The sequence below is a fragment of the Pan paniscus genome, chromosome 8, assembly GCF_029289425.2.
Source record: "Pan paniscus chromosome 8, NHGRI_mPanPan1-v2.0_pri, whole genome shotgun sequence".
Classification (NCBI taxonomy): Eukaryota; Metazoa; Chordata; class Mammalia; order Primates; family Hominidae; genus Pan; species Pan paniscus.
In genome coordinates, this window is record NC_073257.2 from 137,727,534 (window position 1) to 137,749,400 (window position 21,867).

The 21,867-nt window shown below is 41.1% G+C and overlaps 2 protein-coding genes and 1 pseudogene across 11 annotated transcripts in view; 1 reads left to right on the top strand and 2 right to left on the bottom strand.

Annotated features, from left to right (window-relative positions):
- DHX32 (DEAH-box helicase 32 (putative)) overlaps positions 1-19,410 on the bottom strand; it is a 60,074-nt gene extending 40,664 nt beyond the window's left edge. Inside the window, exons 1-2 of one of the 2 annotated variants that reach the window (XM_034931687.3) lie at positions 19,124-19,410; positions 3,470-3,998 (exon numbers count right to left, since the gene is read on the bottom strand). In XM_034931687.3, coding sequence (XP_034787578.1) covers positions 3,470-3,763 — 294 coding nt within the window. In that variant the 5' untranslated portion in view covers positions 3,764-3,998; positions 19,124-19,410. Of the gene's footprint in view, positions 1-3,469; positions 3,999-18,676; positions 18,790-19,123 lie in introns of those variants that run through there. The other variant, XM_055093456.2, reaches the window with a different exon arrangement.
- Positions 13,432-13,568, bottom strand: LOC112441115 (U2 spliceosomal RNA; annotated as a pseudogene).
- Positions 18,678-21,867, top strand: part of FANK1 (fibronectin type III and ankyrin repeat domains 1) — a 131,802-nt gene continuing 128,612 nt past the window's right edge. For 2 of the 9 annotated variants that reach the window (XM_063607577.1, XM_055093457.2), the window contains exon 1: positions 18,678-19,036. In XM_063607577.1, coding sequence (XP_063463647.1) covers positions 18,708-19,036 — 329 coding nt within the window. In that variant the 5' untranslated portion in view covers positions 18,678-18,707. Of the gene's footprint in view, positions 19,037-19,441; positions 19,562-19,620; positions 19,815-21,867 lie in introns of those variants that run through there. The other 7 variants (XM_055093462.2, XM_008969346.4, XM_055093464.2 and 4 more) reach the window with 7 other exon arrangements.

The window sequence follows — 21,867 nt, forward strand, 5'->3', positions numbered from 1 at the left end:
TGGTAAAATCTTACATTTGGGGAATCTGGGTGAACAACATATGGAAAATCTTTGTACTATTTTTGCAACTTTTTGTAAGTTTGAAATTATTGTAAAATAAAAACACATTTTTTCAATGTTATTTGTCCACAGAAACTAGGAAAATTATACTCAGTCAGTTCTCATCGTTAGCTTCTCATAATGAACTGAAATCGTTTGTTATAACAATAACAGCGTAACAAAGAACAAATCATAATAAACCCTTGATACTGGCAGCTGTAAATCAGATAAAAAACATCTGTTGTCCAGCCCTCCTCTTTTCAAATTACCTTTAAAGTAAGTTAACTTTAGGGCAGGTACAGTGGCTCATGTTTGTAATCCCAGCACTTTGGGAGGTGAAGGTGGGAGGATCGCTTGAGCCCAGAAGTTCGAGACCAGCCTGGCCAAAATGGTGAAACCCTGACTCTACTAAAAATACAAAAATTAGCCAAGCATGATGGCGCATGCCTGTAATCCCAGCTACTCAAGAGGCTGAGGCACAAGAATTGCTTGAACCGGGAGACGGAGGTCGTAGTAAGCCAAGACTGCCCCACTGCATTCCAGCCTGGGTGACAGAACGAGCCTCTCTGTCTCAAAAAATAATAGTGATAATAAAATAGGTAAACTCTAGAGATAATAAACAACTTGAAAGCAACAATTTATAGTAGAAAATATTCTTTTAAGTCCAATTCAGAAAGCTACTGACATTAGATAGACAAATTATCAAATCCTTCTGGGCCACAGTTTATTCATCTGAAAAATGAAGGGGTTCCATCAGTTTCTAATTCTATTCTATTAGAGCATAGTCTATTCTACTAGATCTATTCGTAACTTCTCTATGAGAAATGGGACTTCTTCTTATTCACACTATATGGTCTATTCTAATTCTTACATCGCGAGAATCTAGAAATGAATTTCATGATAAAAATACTGGTTGCTTGCTTTAAAACTTAAGAGTAAAATATGGATCTCACTTGAACAAAAACTTGAAGTCCAAATACAACAACAAACTGAATAATAAGTATTTATTAACTATCTAATGTTGGGGCTCAGGACATACCTCCCCAGAATATGACTGAAGGAGACCAGAATATGTGACCCCAAAATATGCCTCCTTTGCACATTTTGAGAAAGTGTAGACATAGGAGTAGCTCTGAAAAGTTACCTTTTTAAAGATAAATTTGTGCCTATACAAGAAATCTCTGCTTATAAGGGCATCTCCCTCTCTGCAACAGGAGGAGATGACTAAGTAAAGAAGACATCGACTTACATCTTCACAACAAACTTCACCTTCATTTAAGGTGCTTTTCCTGGCCATCTCATCTTAACAGGGTTGTTCCCCACAACCTTTTTTACTTTGTTTCAGAAAATGATGGTATTTAAGCCCAAAATTTAAATGCTTTCTTTGAGATCTACTCTAGAGACTTGCTCATTTCTCTGGGGTTTTCCCGTGTATACATGAGGCATACATATTAATACACTTCTGTTTTTCTTCTGTTAATTTGTCTTTTGTTACAGGGAGCCTCAGATAAGAGTTATGAAGGACAGAGAAAATTATTACTTTTTCCTTCTCTACACTACCTTGTTTTTCTTGGTGTTTTTTTTGTTTTGTTTTGTTTTGTTTTGTTTTTTGAGATGGAGTCTTACTCTGTCACCCAGGCTGGAGTGCAGTGACACAATCTCAGCTCACTGCAACCTCCACCTCCCGGGTTCAAGTGATTCTCCTGCCTCAGCCTCCCAAGGAGCTGGGACTACAGGTGTGCATCACCATGCCCAGCTAATTTTTGTATTTTTTAGTAGAGTCAGGGTTTCACCATATTGGACAGGCTGGTCTCGAACTCCTGACTTCATGATCTGCCCGTCTCGGCCTCCCAAAGTGCTGAGATTACAGGCGTGAGCCACAGCGCCCAGCCTTTTCTTGTTTTTTGTTTTTGTTTTTGTTTTTTTTGAGACGGGGTCTTGCTCTGTTGCCCAGGCTGAAGTACAGTGGCATGAACATGGCTCACTGCAGCCTTGACCTCATGGGCTCAAGTGATCCTTCTGCCTCAGCCTCTTGGGTAGCTGGGACCACAGGCACGCACCACCATGCCCAGCTAATTTTTTTATTTTTTATAAAGTTGGGATCTTGCCATGTTGCCCAGCCTGGTCTCAAACTGCTGGACTCAAGCAATCCTCCTGCCTCAGCCTCCCAAAGTGATGGGATTATAGGTGTGAACCACTGCACCTGGCCCACTATCCCGTTAAACAAACAAACAAACTTTAATTGAGAGGCCATTAGGCTGAGGCAATGACAGAGCTCTAGAAGGTCCCACATAAGCAAACTAAAGTCCAATGTAAACAGTAAAACCATACTAGACTTTATCAATCAGAAACTGCCAACTATTCCCTAACTCGGAACTTTCCACTCTAACCAATTTAAATGTCTTTTATCTTACTTTCATGTTCAGCCTATAAAAGCTCACTGCCCTTGCTGCTAGAATGGGGCTCACTAACCTCCAATGGTTCTGAGTGCTGCGTAATTCATGAGTCATTCTTTGCTCAAATAAACTCTTTGTTTTTTTTGTTTTTTTTCTGAGACAAGGTCTCTCACTCACATCGCCCAGGCTGGAATGCAGGGGCATCATCACAGCTCACTGCAGCCTCAACTTCCCAGGTTCAGGTGATTCTCTCACCTCAGCCTCCCAAGTAGCTGGGACGACAGGCATGCGGCACCATGCCCGGCTACTTCTTTGTAGAGACGGCATTTTGCCATGTTGCCCAGGCTGGTCTTGAACTCCTGGGCTCAAATGATCTGCCCACCTTGGTCTCCCAAAGTGCTGGGATTCCAGATGTAAGCCACTGTGCCTGCTCCAACTCTTTAATATTTTAATATCCCTAGGTTTATCTCTTAATGATCCTAATTCTTTCCCCCATCTTAGACCCCAAAGTGTGTGGCCCCAGGCCTGGATCATATTTAGTTGCTCGGTTATTTCTTATAGTCAGGAAAATCAGAATTTCCTTGTGCTTTTGATTTCAGTAGCTCAGCCAGCTTCACCAGCAAGCACATCCACATATCTGGATTCTCAGACCACTGGGCACTGAAACAGAGCAGTTAATCCCCATACCCATGCTGAGGAAATAACATGCATCACATCTTTTAAAATATCATATACACAATGGATCATTTGAGTAATTTTAATAGTAGGATCATTTGAGTAATTTTAATACTGCTCTATAGACAATTCAGTGGTACCCTAAACACAATTAATTTCTACATAGATATTATTAACTTTTCAGCTAGTATTAGTAAAATTAATAAAATTAGGTAAGTGATTTGATTATTTTATCTGAATAATGTTTTGTTTTTTGTTTTAGACACTATTATTAGAACACTATAGGCTGTGACATGTCATTAAATAACAATTAAAAAATCAACACATACAGCAAATTATTTTTTGTAGTGGTTACTCACCTGAGAGCTCTTACCACATTTAGCATCTCCTGAAACAATCACGATTTGATTTTGAAGCAGATTCTCCATAAAGGAGTATTTCTCTTTCCATATAGGAAGATCTTCTCTTTCTTTCAGAAGTTTATAATAACGTGATGAATATGGCAATCCATCAAAGGGGTTAAGTTCCAAATCCTCACAGGCCAAAACCTCTTCCTCATCCCCATCGCTGGAATCCAGGGATTCAGGAAAATAGCGTTTTTCAGAGGAAGAGTTTGGACACTCCAGCCCTTCTTCTTCCATCTTGTCCGACATTGAGCTCACGCAGCTGACATTCCGCAAGCAAGTTTCTCCTATCAGTAACCCATTGCAAACAGGGCTTAAAAGCCTATTTATACAAACCCGTATGTTCCAATCTCTAAGACTTCAGTTCAAGGTTTTAGCAAGTTAAATTCCTCAAACCTGCATCTGTTCTCCGTTGCTGTGTTACCCACTGTGCTGGCTCACTACAGCACTCTTCGGCATTGTAAATGATTGTCAATAAACCACACTAAGAAACAAACAAACAAAAAGAGTAAGGAAAATTAGGAACACATATAAGTTAAAAAGAAAATGCACAGGCGTTCAAATGAAAAGCATTATTTTTTTTTTTTTCTGTTAACGGGTTTCTGTCATTTCTGCTGCCTGCTTAAAAGAACAGGAATAATTTAGGCTGGTGTTTAAAGTTTGGTGGGTTCCAGTATTTCCTGGCTGGTTCAGAAAATGATTCTGCACTGGGCCTCGTGCTCTCTGCCTGACCTCTATCTCAGGCTCTGCGTCTTGATCAACTATGAATGGAAAGCAACAGGAGGGACAGGATTGTGATTGTGAGGCTAATCAATCACGTGGTCACCTAATCCCATGTCAAAAGAGGAGCTGGACCCTATAAAAGGAAAGAACTGTGATGGCCTGGTGAGTGTTCCTCTCACACAGGCTACAGGAAAATCTATTATTAAGAAATCCTTTACTTTAATGAAAAACGTTTTTAAAACTTTTCATTTTCCTTTTGCTTATGTCAGTTTAGAAAGCCAAGTGAGGGGAATGAATTTATTATTTCCTTCCATATGTAGTTATGGTTGGCTTTTATTTTATATATATATAAAAAAGACAGGGTCTCGCTCTGTCACCCAGGCTGGATGCAGTGGTGTGATCATGGCTCACTGCAGCCTCAACCTCCCAGGCTGTTTTCCCCCTGCCTCAGCCTCCTGAGTAGCTGGGACTACAGGTGTACACCACTATGTCCAGCTAATTTCTGTATTTTTTTGTAGAGACGGAGTTTTGCCTTGTTGCCCAGGCTAGTTTCGAACTCCTGGGCTCAAGTGGTCTGTCCTCCTTGGCCTCCCAAAGTGCTGGGATTTCAAATGTGAGCCACCATGCCCAGCTGGCTGGCTTTTATTAATAAGGTCTTTTGTTTAATTAAACCAGAAATCTCTAGCATATTTCTTGAGATTCCTGGGTCTTGAGCCCAACATGTCAGCTCCAAGAGGCCATTAAGGACAACTTTTAATTTAAATGAAGAAGAGAAATCACCCAAGAAAGAGCAAGATTTATACCAATAACTCAGTCCCCACATGTCAGGTGAAGGGTCTTTCCCCTTCCAATTACTAGTGATTAAAAAGAAAAATTCCATTAGTGTTGCTAGAAATAAGCTCCTTTTCACATTAACCAGATAAAAAATGAAAGAGAAAACTCAAGTTAAAAAGAATAATAAAATACAGTTCATGATATTTTGTAAGTTACTGCTCTTTTCAGATCACCTGATTTACCTTAATTATTGCTTTAGATGGTTGGAGCCAGTGTGCTCAACAGCTAGTTCCTAATTAGTAAGTGATAAGAAAAGCTCTCTCTCTATTGGTCAAGACAGGCTCCAGGGCAACAGTCAATCACTCAAAAAACATTTGCTGAGTGTCTTCTAAGGGCTTATTAGATGAGTAAACTAGGCACTAGATACACACATAAAGGATATTTTGAAGATGGCAGCAAGAGCAGGATAGAAAGTTTTAAAATTCACAGATGAACAAGCTAGTTTAGAGGTAAGTAACCAGAGAGGGAGAAGAACTTCATAGCTCTTCCCAAGTAAAGTTCTTAAAAATTCATCTAAAAGCCAGTGTTTCAAAATTAAAATGGAATTACAAAGGCATAATAGAAATGTTGTAATATGGATTCACTTCGGAACTCTTCACTGCCTCTATAAGGTGAGAGAAGACCCACAGAATAGCTCCAGGAAGCATGGTAGCTTGAGATCATCGCACAAGCTAATTCTGGGAAGGTATCCAAGAATCAGAAAATTCCACTCTTAAGAGAAGTTAAAATTTAATTTTATATTCTATTTTTCTTTTGTTCTGATTAGAATCCCTTCCAAGGGTTCTCAGCCTACATGTAAATTAAATTGCTATTAAATATTATAACCAATGATTGCCTTAGGTAGTATTTCTTAACTGTTTTACCTGAAAAAAAAGAACAGCTATTATTTTTACCAAAAAGAAATGTTTCTCTTATTTATAATACTCCCTAAGAGTGTAATAATCTTATAATTACAGTAAATTCTTACTTATAAAGCACTGACCACTTTGAACCCTGAGGAAATAATCAAGTTTTCTGAATAGTCTTCTTTCTAAAGACCTGAGACTTACCTGGCCCCTTCATCACACATTGTGCAATGTATCCACACACATTAGCCTTAACCACTTCTCTGTTATAGTGGAATTAAAGATGGCCACAGATTATTTGCCACTGTTCCAAATGGAGAGGTAGAGTCTATTTCCTCTCCCCTTGAATCTGAGCTGGCCCTGTGACCAGTGTCACTATGACTAAAAGAATGCAGTTAAGTGATACTGAATCACTTCCAAGATATTCCCATGCTTGAAACACTCCTCTTTAGAACCAGCTGTCATTCTATGAGGTACCCAAGCCCAAGCCACCGGGAAGAGACCAAAGCTGAACTTCCAGTCCACAGCAGCATAAACCTCCAACCATGTGAACAAGCTGCCTAAGATGCCCCAGCCCAGTCGAGCCTCCAGATGACTGCAACCCCAGCCAACTGAGCAGAAGCAGCACCCACAGGAGCCCATACAACCCAAAGTATCATGAGACAACAAATGGTCACTGTTTTTGTAAGCTACTAAGTTGCAGGGTGGTTTGACTTGCAGAAACAGATAACCAGACTTCTGCCTTCTTAAATAAACTATACTCACAATTTAACTTTTTCATTGTGACTCAAGGTCACCATTACATCAGTTGCCAAAACAGAATGATGTCCTCAGATGTCTCTGAAATCTACAGAGGCCAAAGACCAGACTGCTCTCCTGGAGCCCTGCTCTTCCCTGGGGACTCAGAACCCATGCCACCGTGTGGTGTGGCCTCTTACCTTGTGAGGCTCTTCTCTGCCTTTCTAACCTGCTCTCCTAACCGGTGCATTAGAAGCCAGACAAGCTTGTTTGACAGACACATTTGTAAAGCTTGAGTCCACAAAGGATGCTACCATTGAATCCAATGAGTCTGAGGCGCAAAACTATGACATTTATAGACTCTGGAACATCTATTTCGACTACTCAGAAGGACTTTTTGCTGCTATATGGTTTGGATTCCAAATTTGGAGGGTGGAGTGGCTGAGACCTAACTAGAGGAGCTGGGCCCATTGACTCCAATAACATTCATATACCTCTCCTTATTCATCTTGCAACTGGTGTAAGCCATGTAAATGTTTTTTCCTAGAGGTAATTAAATATATACCAAAGATCTATGTCTTGGCCTTTGGCAAATTTAACAGTACCAGTCTAAAGAAAGAGAAACAAATAATATGGTAGGTTAGATGTCATTCAAAATAAAGTTTCATAACTGTTCTGTTGTAAGTATAAACTACATTCCACTGTAAGAAATTTAAATCTGAAAGATTGACATTTGCTCTTTCAAAGCTATCATACATGTATATTGTAGATGGCACACTTTGTCAAGGACAGCCATTTGAAATCAATCTATTACAGCTCTTAAACATGCATCCATGAAAATAATACATATCTAATTAACAGACAACCTTAACAAGGTAGAATTAGAAGTCGATGTAAGATGAAGCTATGTCTTAGTCATTTATGTGTTTGGCTCTGGTCCAGTAATTCTAGAAATACAGTTCACAGAAATGGAAAGACAAAGTTTGTAAGGCATTAAGTGAAGCAAAAGCATTAATTTGTCCTGAGTAACTTATGTTTCACCATTCAGTGCTCCTCTTTTGTGTGTTTTTTTTTTCTGTATTCAAGCCAATATTACTGCTTACTTTTCATGTATCAAATACCCAAATATATAATTTTAGCACTTGGTAGATACCTGGAAGTTCCCAATGCTTAGTTCCTGGACCTCTCTTCCCCTTTCTCTCTTTAATAGGGCCTAAGTGGTCTCATCTCATCTCATGGCTTTAGTGCCATCCATACTTGGATGTATGGGTGTAACTGTCCTTAGGATCCATCGATCTAAACTTCAGTGTCATGTATTCAACTACCTATGCATCATCTCCCACTTGGATATTTAATAGGAAACTCAGACTTTACACGCCTGCAACTGAGCTCCCACTATGTACCCCAAAGCCACAAATCTGGTCCCCTCAGTTTCAGTTAATTCCTTCCTTCCAATTGCTCAGATCAAAGTATTTGAAGTTACCCTTGATTTTTCTCTATCTTAAATCCCACATCTGGTCCTTCGACTGATGTGGTATCTAGAATGGCCTCCAAAGATGTGCATGTAGGAATCCCTGGAACCTATGAATATGTACTTTGCATGGCAAAAGGGACTCTACAGATGTGATTAAATTAATAACCTTGAGATTGGAAGATTATCCTGGACGATCCTGGTGAGCCCAATCTAATTACATGAGTCTTAACCATCAGAGGACCCTCCTAGCCACAGTCAGAGGAAAATATTACTATGGAAGAAGGTCGGAGAGATGCAGTGTTGTGGGCTTTGAAGGTGGAGGAAGGGGCCACGGCCAAAGAATGATGTGAGTGACCTCTAGGAGCTAGAAGAGGCAAGGAAACAGATTATCTCCTAGAATTTCCAGAAACGAACACAGTCCTGCTGGCACCTTGATTGTAGTCCAGTAAGACTGACAACCGACTTCTGATCTACGAAGCTGTTAAGACAATAAATTACCACTCAATTTATGGTAATTTCTTATAGAAGCAATAGAAAACTAATATATTCAATCATGTCAGTTCTGTCTTCAAAAAATATCAAGTGCCCCATAACCTCTACTGTGAACACTTGGTCTGAGCCACTACCCCTCTCACCTGGATTACTGCAATAGCCTCCTAACCGGCCTTCTTCTACCCTTAGCCCCTTACAGTCAGGTCTCAAGCCTGCAGTCAGAGTCATCCTATTAAAGTCAGCTCATGTCTCCTCTGCTCAATAGTCTCCAATACTTCCCATCTCATCTCACTCTGAGGAAAAACCAAAATCCTTAAGAGGACCAACAATCACTGTATGATCTGGACCCATCGCCTCTCCGCCCTCATTTGCAACAGCTCCTACTTCAGTCTTCCCTAGCCAGACGGCTCCCCTGCTATTCCTCAAACACCATGGCAGATGCCTGCCTCTGGAACTTGGTGTTCACCCTTCTGTATGTCTGAAATGTTCCTCCCTCAGATATCCAAATGGCTAGCTTCCTTGCTGCATAAAGGTCGTTACCAAATGGCAGCTCAGTAAAGGCTTCCCTGGCCACCCTATTTAAACTTTTACCGCTCTCCCACACTCCCCAAAACCACTTCCTAACCTCTTTAACTGCTTCATTGTTTCTCCTTAAGACCACCACCTAACATAATGTATATATTTTCCCTCTGTGTTTTCTGTTGGTGCCCTTCACTGGAATGTGAGCTCTATGAAGCAGGGCTTAGTGTCTCCACTGCAGTCTATCTTGCATAGTTACGTCCTTCATTATTTCACTCTTAGCTAAGTTCAAGGTATTTTACTACTGCTGCATAGAGTTTAAACACTTCTATCAGGAATTCACTATGTTTCTGGATTTATGCGACTTGCTATTCTTAGAATTCTTTAAGACTCACAAACCCACAAACTGGAATATTTGTAGAGGCTCCTGGTCGTCCCTTGAATCATACATCCAAACCCCAAATTAACTCCTTTCAACATTTATTAAAGCTGCTTTCTTCTTGATCAATTCAGAAGAGTTATCATGTTGAAAAGTACAAAGCTGCACTGAGATTCAGACAATGGCATGTATCACGCTTGCTCTAGCAGATCACTGATCTTTGTGGGACCGCTTGTAAACTGCACATGCTGAGGAGGCAACATCAAGTATGAGGGGACTCTTGAACCGTTTGTACTAGTGATTATCTTTTCCCCATGTCTTTCTGTCTCTTTACTTACACTGTTATTGGAGCTACACCTTCTTCACTGGTAATTTCCACTCCTAAATCCAAATACAGTGGGTGACTAATTAATAATTACGGGCTGAGTAAATAGTGAATGAGTCATTTTCTATCCTTTAGGGATCATATGCTTCTAAGGGCAACATCTGATTGTATTTTACCATCGATATCATTCATAATCTAATAGGTCTTCTGTGTCCTCAAGTTTTCTCATCCTCAATGCCTCCATTTTTGGGTTTTCCATTTACCTGTTCAACCAATACTTGAGTGCCTAATATGTGTCTGCAATGTGAACATGGTAGGGACACAGTTTGAACAGGCAGGTCTGGTTAGGTGAGGCTGAGGGTGGGGTGTGGAAATAGAAATTCTTTGTCTATGATATGTAGACTCAACCTTACAGACAATTACCTAAAAGAAGGCAAGTGTGGCTGGTACCTAATTGCAGAGAAAGACTTTGGTACAAGATGAGTTCAAAGATGAGATAGGGGCCAGATCGCAAAATACCTGATCTGCTGCGGTGAAAAAGCTGTGATTACAGCGCCATGGGTCTAACTTACCTAGTCATTTCTTCATCCAAATTTCATTTTTCACTGTTTTTCCTTATAATTCTCCTCTTAAATTTCAGGTTACTGTCTTTTCTTTATTTTACATTGTATGTGTTTGTGTGTGTGTTTTTTTTTAAATTTTAGAAATAGGGACAGAGTCTATGTTGCCCAGGCTGTATTCAACTCCTGGGCTCAAGTGATCCTCCTGCCTTAGCTTTCCGAGTAGCTAGAAGTAGAGGTGCACACCACCATGCCTGCCTTATATTCTTTAATATTACCTATAATCTTTCTAACACCCACCTTCAATTTTCTTAAAGTCATTAGTGAGATTAGGTAACAGTTTATGGCAAAAGGCACAACAAACATGATTATGAGCAGGTGCACCAAGCATGGCAATAAGAGAAACCAATACATCCACTTCCATGCAAAACATTCTAAGAAATATTAAAAATGAAATAACACTTCTTGACTTGAACATTTTGCATTATTTTCCTTTTTTCCCTAAGCCCACTCAACAGTAAATTAGTCTGCAAAAATAAATATGTCTCATGATCTGACTCATAGTTTGTAAACCCTGTACTATATAATATACATATTTATATGTAAAATATACACGCCTTGCCTTTTAAAAATTATTATGTTTATATTACCCCAGAATTTGTTTCAACATTATCTGTTTGAGCAATGCATTTTTTTTTTTTTTTTTTTTAAAGACAGGGTCTTACTCCATCGCCCAGGCTGGAGTGCAGTGGCATGATCATAGCTCACTGCAGCCTCCAACTTCTGGGCTCAATTGATTATCCTGCCTCAGTCTCTCAAGTAGTGGGACTATAGGAACACACCACCATGCCTGGCTAATTTTTATTTTTTTATTTTTGTAGAGACAGTGTCTCCCTATGTTGCCCAGGCTGGCAGTGAATTTTTTTGAGAAGAAATTGTGCTCATTTTAACCAAAACTTTATAAATATTTTAAGATTTATTTAATGTCTCTTCATATTCTATGGAACAATCAATCATTTATAATTCATATATTTGCATGAAGGGTGAAATAGTAAATTAGTAATTTAAAAAACACTTAAGGATAATCTTCTACAATACAAATCTTTAAAAGTTATAATTTTGTTATTATATCTAAAACTCAGATTTCCCTAGTACTGCAGGTTTCTGAATCTCCTAGAATATTCAAACACTATCTTAATAAAGCAAACTCTGAACTTTATTGTGATAGCATAATGCTGAAAAAGTAAAAGGTATTAATTCTGTCCTGGCCAGGTGTGGTGATTCATGCCTGTAACCCCAGAACTTTGGGAGGCCAAGGCGGGCAGATCACTTGAGGTCAGGAGTTCAAGATCTGCCTGGCCAACATAGTGAAACCCCGTCTCTACTAAAAATACAAAAATTAGCTGGGCATGGTGGCGGATGCCTGTAATCAGCTACTCAGGAGGTTGAGGTGGGAGAATTGCTTGAATCTGGGAGGCGGAGGTTGCAGTGAGCTGAAGTGCGCCACTGCACTCCAACCTGGGCATCAGAGTAAGACTCCGTTTCCAAAAAAATAATTAATTCTGTCCCATTGTGGTAGCAGCTCAGCAAAAGGAAACATCCGTCTATATGGAAATCTTTGGAACCAAGCTATAACACTATTGCAAACACTCACTGCATATATTCAACACATTTATTTAGATTTTCACTTATTTCCTTTTGCGGGTTTATGGTAGACTTCCTAAAGGCAAGATTAATTTCTGAGCCAGCTTTGCAACTCCTGCAAAATAAGATACAGGGCTGTGCACAAACTATGTGATCAATAAATATCTGCTGAACTCATAAACAATATACTTACACTCTATTTTTACAATGTTTAGAAAAAAAGAAAGTTAATGAGGTATTATGAGTGAATAATAACATCTTCAGAATAAAGGACTATTATTTTTGGAGAGCGAGATCATTGGTCCAACACTCCACGTCAACTCTGGTGCTGGTTTGTGGCAAGGTAAAGAGCTTGCACCAGAATGTAAATCAACTAACTGCTTCCTACACTGAAGAGGTCTTGCTATTTTTAAAAAGTCAGCTGAACAGTAATCAGTATGTTTAGTGACATCGCCTATTTACATTCTGGCACAAGCTCCGGATCTCACTGCAAACCAGTAAGTCTGCACTGGCCCTGATCTGCAGGCTACACTTTTCAGAATCCTGGTTCCATGCTACTACTATAGTTGGACTAACAATAACAATGATGATAATTTTACCAATTAGCATTTATAGAGTGATTATTGCACACCAGATGCTATGTTCAGCACTTAAGCACTTTATATGGATTATTTCATTTAAACTCTTAAGGACCCCATGAGGGTTTACTTTATTATTTCCATTTTTCAAATGAGGAAATGTAAACCTTCAGAGGTTTAATTTATACGGCTTCTAGAAGATCATCTGTGGTAGAGCAGGTGCTTAAAGTCAGGCAGTATGATCTCTGCTTAACCCCAGTTCAGTGTATAGTGTATATGCTTAACCATATATCCATACTGCTTCCTGACTATGTTACATATTGCTTCCAGACTACATTTTTAAAAATAGGCTCACGTTGCATCACTGGGGGTTGAAGAAATACTTGACACTAATGGCGATGTCAGGAAGAGAGGTCTGGAAGAAATACCATAAAACTGAAAAACATGGTATAGATAGATTTGTAAATCTTTTTTATAGATTTGAAAAACATATTTCTAACACAAAGTTACAGTCAAATATTTAATACACTTTATCTCTCAAGCATGGTATGCTTTAATTGAAACAATGGACCTAATCATTACTAGGACTTTTAGAAGGTCACTTATTTGTTTGCCTTTGTTTTAATAGCCTGAAATCTCCCAAAAATATATCCTATTTGGTTTCCAGTATCAATTTAAAGTCTTTCTGGAAAAAGATAAGGTCAAAATTCAAAATCTATTTTAAAATCCTTATTTCTAGACTTGTAACGAGTTGATTGCTTTGATTTTAAGTAAGCAAATCTAGTTAATTAGCTTTTTAAAAATAAAAAAGGTCCATTTTTAACTCATTGTTGGTTCATATCAGATACAACCAGCCTTGTATTGACAATTGGTTGAATATACAATATTATATTAATAACAACAGATACTACAGTTGATCTTAGCCAAAAGGCCGAGAAGTGATGAATATACAGTATTGAATATTGTATTGCATATTGGTTGAATAACCAACCCTGCACAATCAAATTTTTTAAAAAGAATCCTTACATTCTAACGGTACTTAAAAAAATTTTAGGCTTGGGGCAGTGGCTCATGCCTGTAATCCCATCCTTTTGGGAGGCCAAGTGGGGAGGATAATTTGAGCCCAGGAGTTTGAGACTAGCCTGGGCAACACAGTGAGACCCCGTCTCACTTAAAAAATAGAGGTCACTTAATAGAGACCCCATCTCTATTTAAAAAACATATTTTTTAATGTATATACAGAAAGTCCCCCCGAGCTCAATCAATGTTTATGTATAGTATTAATATACCACTCCCTACAAATAAGTTTCTAAGTCAAAGGTATTGTCAGAAGTTCAAATGACTGGACCACTCAGTGCTTTGTGATATTATTTTGATGATTTTTTGACTGCATTCCATTCCAAAAACTAATTTACTCTGAGTAGAAGCAGAGTTAATAAAGTATGCAAAAATACTAATCTGGCTTATTTAAGTAGTCTAGTGACACATCTGAGAAAAATTTTGTGTGAGATTCAATAAAAGCTGAGATTTAAAGAACAGGTTACTGCTGGTCTCCCCAAGTTAACATACTTTACCTGAGACATACACAAAATGAACTTTTATCCATCTCTCTCTCTCTTTTTTTTTTTTAAGTATTTGCTTGAGGCATAATCATAATCAACTTCTAAAGTTACATTTTACTTGATTTGTTGTCCCAAATGTAGACAAAAAACCCATAAATAGCCACAGGCACAGTGGCTCATGCCTGGAATCCCAGCACTTTGGAAGGCTGAGGCGGGAGGAGCCCAGGAGTTCCAGACCAGCCTAGGCAACATAGCAAGACTCTATATGTAAAAAATTTGTTTAAAAATGTTTTAAAAAATATTTTTAAACATAAATATCAAGATTTCTGTTGTTAACAAAGTAATGGGTAGTCATTTTACGTGAACTTTAATAAAACAATAATAGATGAACTGTGTTGCGCGTTCTACGGTGGCTAGAGGAAAATATAATCATTTTGGGGAATGCCAATGCATGAACTCCTCAGGAGTAGGCACTCTTCCATTAATCCTCCCAGATTTTCAGCTCCCTTTTCTGACCACTGGTCTTTAGTCTCCGCGGGTTCTTCCACCATCAGCCCCTCCCCACAACGTAAAATGTGCATACTTCAGGGCTCTATCCCTTACCCTCTTATTCCACATAATATCCCTGGAGAAAATCATCACATTTTAACTTCAATCACTAAATGCTTAATCCAAATTCTATCTTCATCTCAGACTTTTTCCTTTCGTTCCAGACCCACATGTCCAACTACTACTACTTATGGGACCTCCCAACGTATATGACAGGCATCTCAAACTGAACACATCTACCCCACTTCTTAAACTCCTCAAAACATTTTTTTCTTCTTTAGAGTTCAATGAATAACAGAACAATCCAGTCTATCACCCCACTGTCATCCCTGGCTTCTCCTTCCTCATCTCCTATATCACCAAGATCTGCCAATTCTACCTTTTTTAGTGGCCCCTCCTTCTTATTCCCACCATCGCTCTCCTGGTTCTCTTCATTTCTTCACTGAGCTTCAGCAACATCTCCAATTTTTTTGTCTCTCATTTAGGCTCTCTACCAATCTGTCATTTGAGTGTTGCCAGTGATCCTTTCCAAATGCAAAACTGATCCAGTCACTGACCCAAATCCTCCTTATTACCTTTAAGGAAAATAAACTCATGGTCCTTAGGTTCCTTCTGATTTGGCCCACATTTGCCTTTCTGGCCTTACTTCCTCCCATTTTCTGCTAATACACATGAAGAAGTATTCTCCAGTTCAGCCACAATAAACCACGGCTTAGTTGTTCTCCCGGCCTTCGTGCCTCAGCCCAGGCTGTTCTGCTTCGGAAGCACCTGGTCATTTCCTGTTCACCCTTTATGACATGCAATTCCAGAGCCCAGGAAGTACCTAACACGTTGTGAATGTGGAATCAATGTCTGCTCTATGCCTAAGTCAATAACAGCCCTTTATATTAAAAAAGTTCATTATGACATACAAGATATTTTCATTCATAATCTATAATCACATTTATCTTGATTCTCACAACTAGACTATCAGACAACCATTGCAGGTTTTATTATCCCAAGTTATCAATGACAAAATAATAGCTTCTGGTTTTCCAAAAGGGCAAAGCTAGAAATTAATGCAATGACCCCTAACTAAAGGTTTGACCTCTCTATTATTACCCTACTTAAATTATCAGGTACACAATGAAGACCACCGTGTGCTAAAAGCAACACAGAAGAAGCGTTAAGTCATGCACTTAGCTCCAAACATATTTAATCCAGTCAGAGGTACAAGATCCATCCATATGAGATAAAATTCTATAGGAAAGCATCCTACAGAGCTAAATGCTAAACCGTGTAGCACCCCCAGTAGGAGAGCGAAGTGCATTTAGTGGGCATTAGCCTAATCCTGAAAGACTTTCCAGAAACTGGGGCAGCATGCTCCTGCAGTCCCATTTATTTATTTATTTATTTATTTATTTAACTTTTATTTTATTTTTTTTGAGACGGAGTCTTGCTCTGTCACCCAGGTTGGAGTACAGTGGCCCAATCTCGGCTCACTGCAAGCTCCGCCTCCCGGGTTCACGCCATTCTCCTGGCTCAGCCTCCCGAGTAGCTGGGACTACGGGCGCCCGCCACCATGCCCGGCTAATTTTTTGTATTTTTAGTAGAGACGGGATTTCACCGTGTTAGCCAGCATGGTCTCGATCTCCTGACCTCGTGATCCGCCCGCCTTGGCCTCCCAAAGTGCTGGGATTACAGGCGTGAGCCACCGCGCCCGGCCAGTCTCCTTTAGACTGTGGACGAGTAAAGGGCTGAGAGATAGACATTCCATGTGAGTGCAACAAATTGAATGTAGACCATGACAAGTTTGGAGAACAAAGAGGAAAACACCAAAAATAGAAATTGATTGTTTTCCACCTTTGACAGAACTCCCTAAGAGTTTCAGAAAGTATCAGATAGAGAAAAAAGTACCCTCACTCTGGTAAAGAAAACAAAAATCAACAAAAACCCTAAAACCAACAAAAACAAAAATGAAAACTTCCTTCAACTTACCACAGTAAGGCTAGAAGACAGAACTATTAATAACATGTGCATTTGCCACATTTTTTATCAACCTATTTGCATTAAATAATGTTAACCTCCCACTAAAGTTATTTCTACTTTGAATTCTGAGGTAGTCAAGAGATTTAAATAAGAAAAAGACTACATCTGTCTCTTCATTGTTACTTTGTTATTCCCGATCCATAATGCTTCAGTTTGCTACATTTAGTTAAACATCAGCAAAGTAAACAATAATGTAACTATTCTATCTAGTAATGAGCTTGGAGACTTAAAAAAATATACATAGAACTTTATTCCTTTTCATTTGACCACTAATAACATACTGAACATGCCCGTGAAAAGAAATAAAACACAATGGTAGAAAACTCCAAAAAGGTACAATCAGTGTCTTTACCATTCATCCCCCACCCCTATCTCATTAGCAACTTTCTGATCTCGGGTGTTTTCTCCAATAGTAAAGTGTATCCCTATATCCAAAGCAATTTCTCTAAAGCCCTTCTCACTCATTCAACAAACATTTAACAAGTACATTGCACAAGGTGATAGAGGAAGAGAAACTGAATATTGTCCCTGCCTCGGACATTTCAGTGCCTTTACGCCTGACTTCCACTCCTAACCAGTCTTCTTTCACAGGTACCCTGTCCCCTAAAATCAAATGTTGCTTTTCACAGTTGCCTTTACTTGTCACCTAAAGTATTTCAATTCAAAATTTCCTCAAAGTCAACTTAACAGCTGCTGATAAAATAATCATTCTATATGATTACAAAGTGTTTCACCAATACATATCCCCATTTTTTCCAAACTTAAAACTTCTTCAGTCCTTATTACTTTAGCATAGAGACCTGCACTGTTGTTTCTTCTTTTTAAAAAAAATACTAATGCTAATCCTTTACTGTTTGAGCAGACTTAATCCTACCTTTTCTTTTGTCAATAAATGCCAGGTGTTTTTTAAATCACTATCTTGTCACTTTTGATTATGATATACTGATCACTCTATTTGTATCTTGAATGAAAAGACCGCTTTGTGATTTTGCTAATGATATGTGAACTAGAACTTGAGAACCACTGGATACAGAAGTACTGCTGATCTTTAGATACTTTCTGTCTAAAAATGAAGCCCCTGTCTCTAAATTTCAGGAACAGGGAGTTAAGGTTCCATGAAGTGTTTACTTTCCACCCTTAATTTATTACCTTAATACTTCAGCTTAAGAATTATGTGTTCTGTATATATCACGCTGCTTGTCAATATCCACACATAAACCTTCTTGTTTTGACAATTAATCTGAAAAAGTCCCCATATAGTCTGAGAGGGGGAAAACCTAATTTGGAAGAATATAATAAATGTCATTTTCCATCACAGAATATATGCTTCTCAAGTTCAATTAACCTCTCAATGATTCCCTAAGAGGAAAGTAATTCTCCTTAGTGTCCTTGTCATCCATGGAGTGGAAATCTTTCTACTGGCAAGATTAGTAATCACTTGCATGACCCCCAAAACGGCTCTTCCTTCCATTTCCCTCAAGTCCTGTCTGGAGCAGCGGTTGGAATTAATAGAGGGGCCATAATCTCCAGACCTGAGTACCCAATGAATCCTGCAGCCCCCCACACCCTTAATGCCCCTGCACTTTCTTGCTTATCCTTTTTCTCTCGTCTCCATTTTTCTTTCCTCCTTCTGGTGTTCCGGAACCTATGATACTCTCCTGGTTGTTTGAATTTTTACAACCTACCAGATAATAATCTCTTGTGATCCTCAAAGCTTCCTTAAAGCAAACCCTGAATCACTGTGTTTTAAAACCAGTATGAAAGACTATTGTGTGGGATAATGTTACATTGTTTCACAGCCCTACAAAGTTTGGCCACAAAACGTGTGGGCAGATTCCGTAACTCAACCGGAAACGCGAAGGACTGAAACAAATCAACACACAAAAAACGAAGCCAGCGAGAAAGATCCAACCTGGGCCCCCTGCCTGAAATGGGACACGGGGATGACGGGGCAAAGCCGGGCAAAACCGTGCTCCTGGCTCTCGCGATTCAGGAGACGCGCCCGGCTTACTGGGGACGACAGCGACGACGGCGGTGGCTCGCATTGCTCCACGCTTCCCGTCAGGGGGGCTCGAGGGACCGCCCCAGGCCCGGCCCATGCCCGGGCTCGGAGGGAGCCCCTGGTGCGAGGGCTGCCCGCAGGGCTCCGTCCTCCCGATGAGGCGCGGCTCCCGGAGCAGGAGGCGCGGAGGCCGCCCTTGGCGTTCCGGAGTCGCGGCGGGGAACGTCCACGGCCAACTGCGGGCAGGGGACCCCCAGGCGGCTACAACAGGTGCGCCGGGGCCGCCCACCCGGCTCGGGGCGCGCCCGCCCCTGCGCCGACCCCCGACCCCTTCCGCCGCCGGGGCCCCGCTGTTACCTGCAGCGGCGGCTCCCGATTCCCGGGAGGGCGGCCCAGGGCCGGCGCCTTACCCGCGGGCAGGCCCACTCGCCCGACGGACCCCGCGGGTCGGCGACAGCGGGGGCCGCGGGTCGGCGACGTCGGGGCACAGGTCCTGCGGGGCCGCGGGGGCCTCCAGGGAGGGTGCGACCGCCTGACCGGGCTTCAGGGGCAGTGTCCTCAGCCGGTGACCTGGCCGCTACCCTCGCTCAGTGTCCCCGGCGACGCGCGGGTCCTCACGCGCTCCCTCACTTCCTGCGGCTTTTGGTCCCTCCCGCTCGCCGTCCCTTTAGTTCTGCCCACTCCGCCTCCGGGTTGTCAGGGCAACCGTAGCGACGCCGGCCCCGGCTGAGAGGCGTTGGGAGCCCGGGGGTTCGCCCGCGGAGGCCGGGGAGCAGCCGACCATGGAGCCCCAGAGTAAGGGAGGCCCGGGCTGGAGCTGGGACCGGGGCGGGCGACCGGGCTGGGGCTCCCCGGGAACGAGTGTGGGCGCCCCGCGCGCGACTCCGCAGGTTTCAACGCTCGGACACGGAAATACGGTTTGCGTCTCCTCGCGCTTTTCTCTCTTGGAGAGGGGAGAAGGGGGCTACATCCTGCCAAGTCTGTATGGTTGGGCCGCCGGCGCCCGAGAGTCCGCGCTGGGGGCCGGGAGCGACTGGAGAGCCCCGAGGTATGGGTGGGGGAGGGCGCAGCGACCCCAGCGTGCGTCTTCCTGAAACTTCGCCCAGACGGTTCCATTTACTCCTCCTCCTACTCATGATTTGAGTTTGGTAGTTTGTTTCATTAATTGTAAGTAGCCCATTTTTCTTCTAAAATGTCAGCAATTAAACACGTCCGAGGCTGGGTCTTGTATTTACTAGAGACCCCGTCTTACTCCCCTCCCTCTGCCCCACACCCCTAGTCTGCGACTTGAAGGAGAGAGAGAGAAAAAAAGAGCTTTGTCCAAGTGTATTTGATTCATTTTTAGGGGTTCTACAAGTTAGGACACTCAAAAAATGTTTGTAATCTCTTTTTCTGTTTTCCCATGTTGCTTTCGATGTATGGCAAAAGTTGTGCAGTTTTGAGTTATCAGATCTAACACGAGCTCTAACTTACTATTTTTGTTGTTGTTTTTACCTTTCCAGGGACTTTGTTTCAAGGCCTTTCTTTCTCTGCCCCGCCTAAGCTGTCTTATTGTTCCTTTTGTTCTCAAAATAAGGGGAGTGTTTTGTATGGAGACTTAAAATTTATCTAAAACCTTTATAGAAGGATGCAGTTTGACTCTCAAACCAAGTCGTCTTATCTTGTACAATTTCAGAAATGAAGAACTCAGACCAAATCTATTCTCTGGGGAAAATGTTGGCATTTTTAAAGGTCATTCGTTTTCCACCAAGAAAGTTTCAAATACTTTTCCTTTTAACTCATTTGCTGAGGAGAGAGCTTGCAAGTTGTGACTTATAGTTGCTTGATAGATTTTGTACAGTATTTGTCATTTCCATTTACAGCTCTTTGGATTCTACATTTTTTTAACCTAGTAAAAGAAATTTAGCATACAAGAACGCTAAAATTTTTGTTTTATGTCAAACTGATGGCAGGCTGTGTATATTCCCGCCTTAGAGAAGTGAGTTGAAATATACCTTTTAAAAACAACAACTTGGCCTGGCCCGGTGGCTCACGCCTGTAATCCCAGCACTTTGGGAGGCTGAGGCAGGCGGATCACGAGGTCAGGAGATTGAGACCATCTTGGCCAGCATAGTGAAACCCATCTCTACTAAAATACAAAAAAAAAAAAAAAAAAAAAAAAAAAAAAAAAAAGCCGGGCGTGGTGGCGCGTGCCTGGAGTCCTAGCTATTTGGGACGCTGAGGCCGAGGCAGGGGAATCGCTTGAACCCGGGAGGCGGAGGTTGCAGTGAGGCCAGATTGCACCGCTGCACTCCAGCCTGGTGACAGAGCGAGACTCCATCTCGAAAAAACAAAAAAAAGAACTTTATTTCTTCAGATTTATGTTACTGTTTTCATGTGTAAACTATAATTTCAAGTTCTTCAGTGCTGTCTTTATCCATTCATTCATTTATAGTGCCTGTTATGTTGCAGCTCTGTTCTAGGGATTGGGGATTGAACAACGGATCGGACAGTGTTAGTTTTGGTCATCCCAGGAAAACTAAGCAGAGGCTTGCTCAAGAACTCCTGAGGTCTTGGTGGGGTTCGGAGATTGGGGGAAGAGGAGATGGACAAAGGCTCCCAAGAGGAAGTAGTACTGGGTCTGCAGAATGACCCAGCAAAGAATGAGGGCAAGGGATTCCAGGCAGTGGGAATTACTTGTACATAGGCCCTGAGACCTGAGAGCAGCGTAGGTTTGAGGCTCACAGTAGGAAGATTAGTAAAGCTGTAGCTAAGGAGAGGAGGAGGAAAAAACAGGGTTGGAAGGAGGGAGGAGAAATGAGATAAGGCTGGAAAAGTCAACCGGAGCCTGATCAGAAAGGTTCTGTAACCATGTGAGAAATGTATTACTTATGTGAACTATACATTTATATCTCATGTCATTGGATTTTGAGGTGGAAAATATTTAATTTATACCTGAGGAATGACTGTAAATGTCTTTCTTTCCACATATTCTTAAATTATTTCATCAATTTAATTTTAAATAATTCAATCACCATTTAGCTCAAGTTTTTTTTTTTTTTTTTTGAGACAGGGTCTTGCTCTGTCACCCAGGCTGGAGTATAGTGGTGCGATCATAGCGC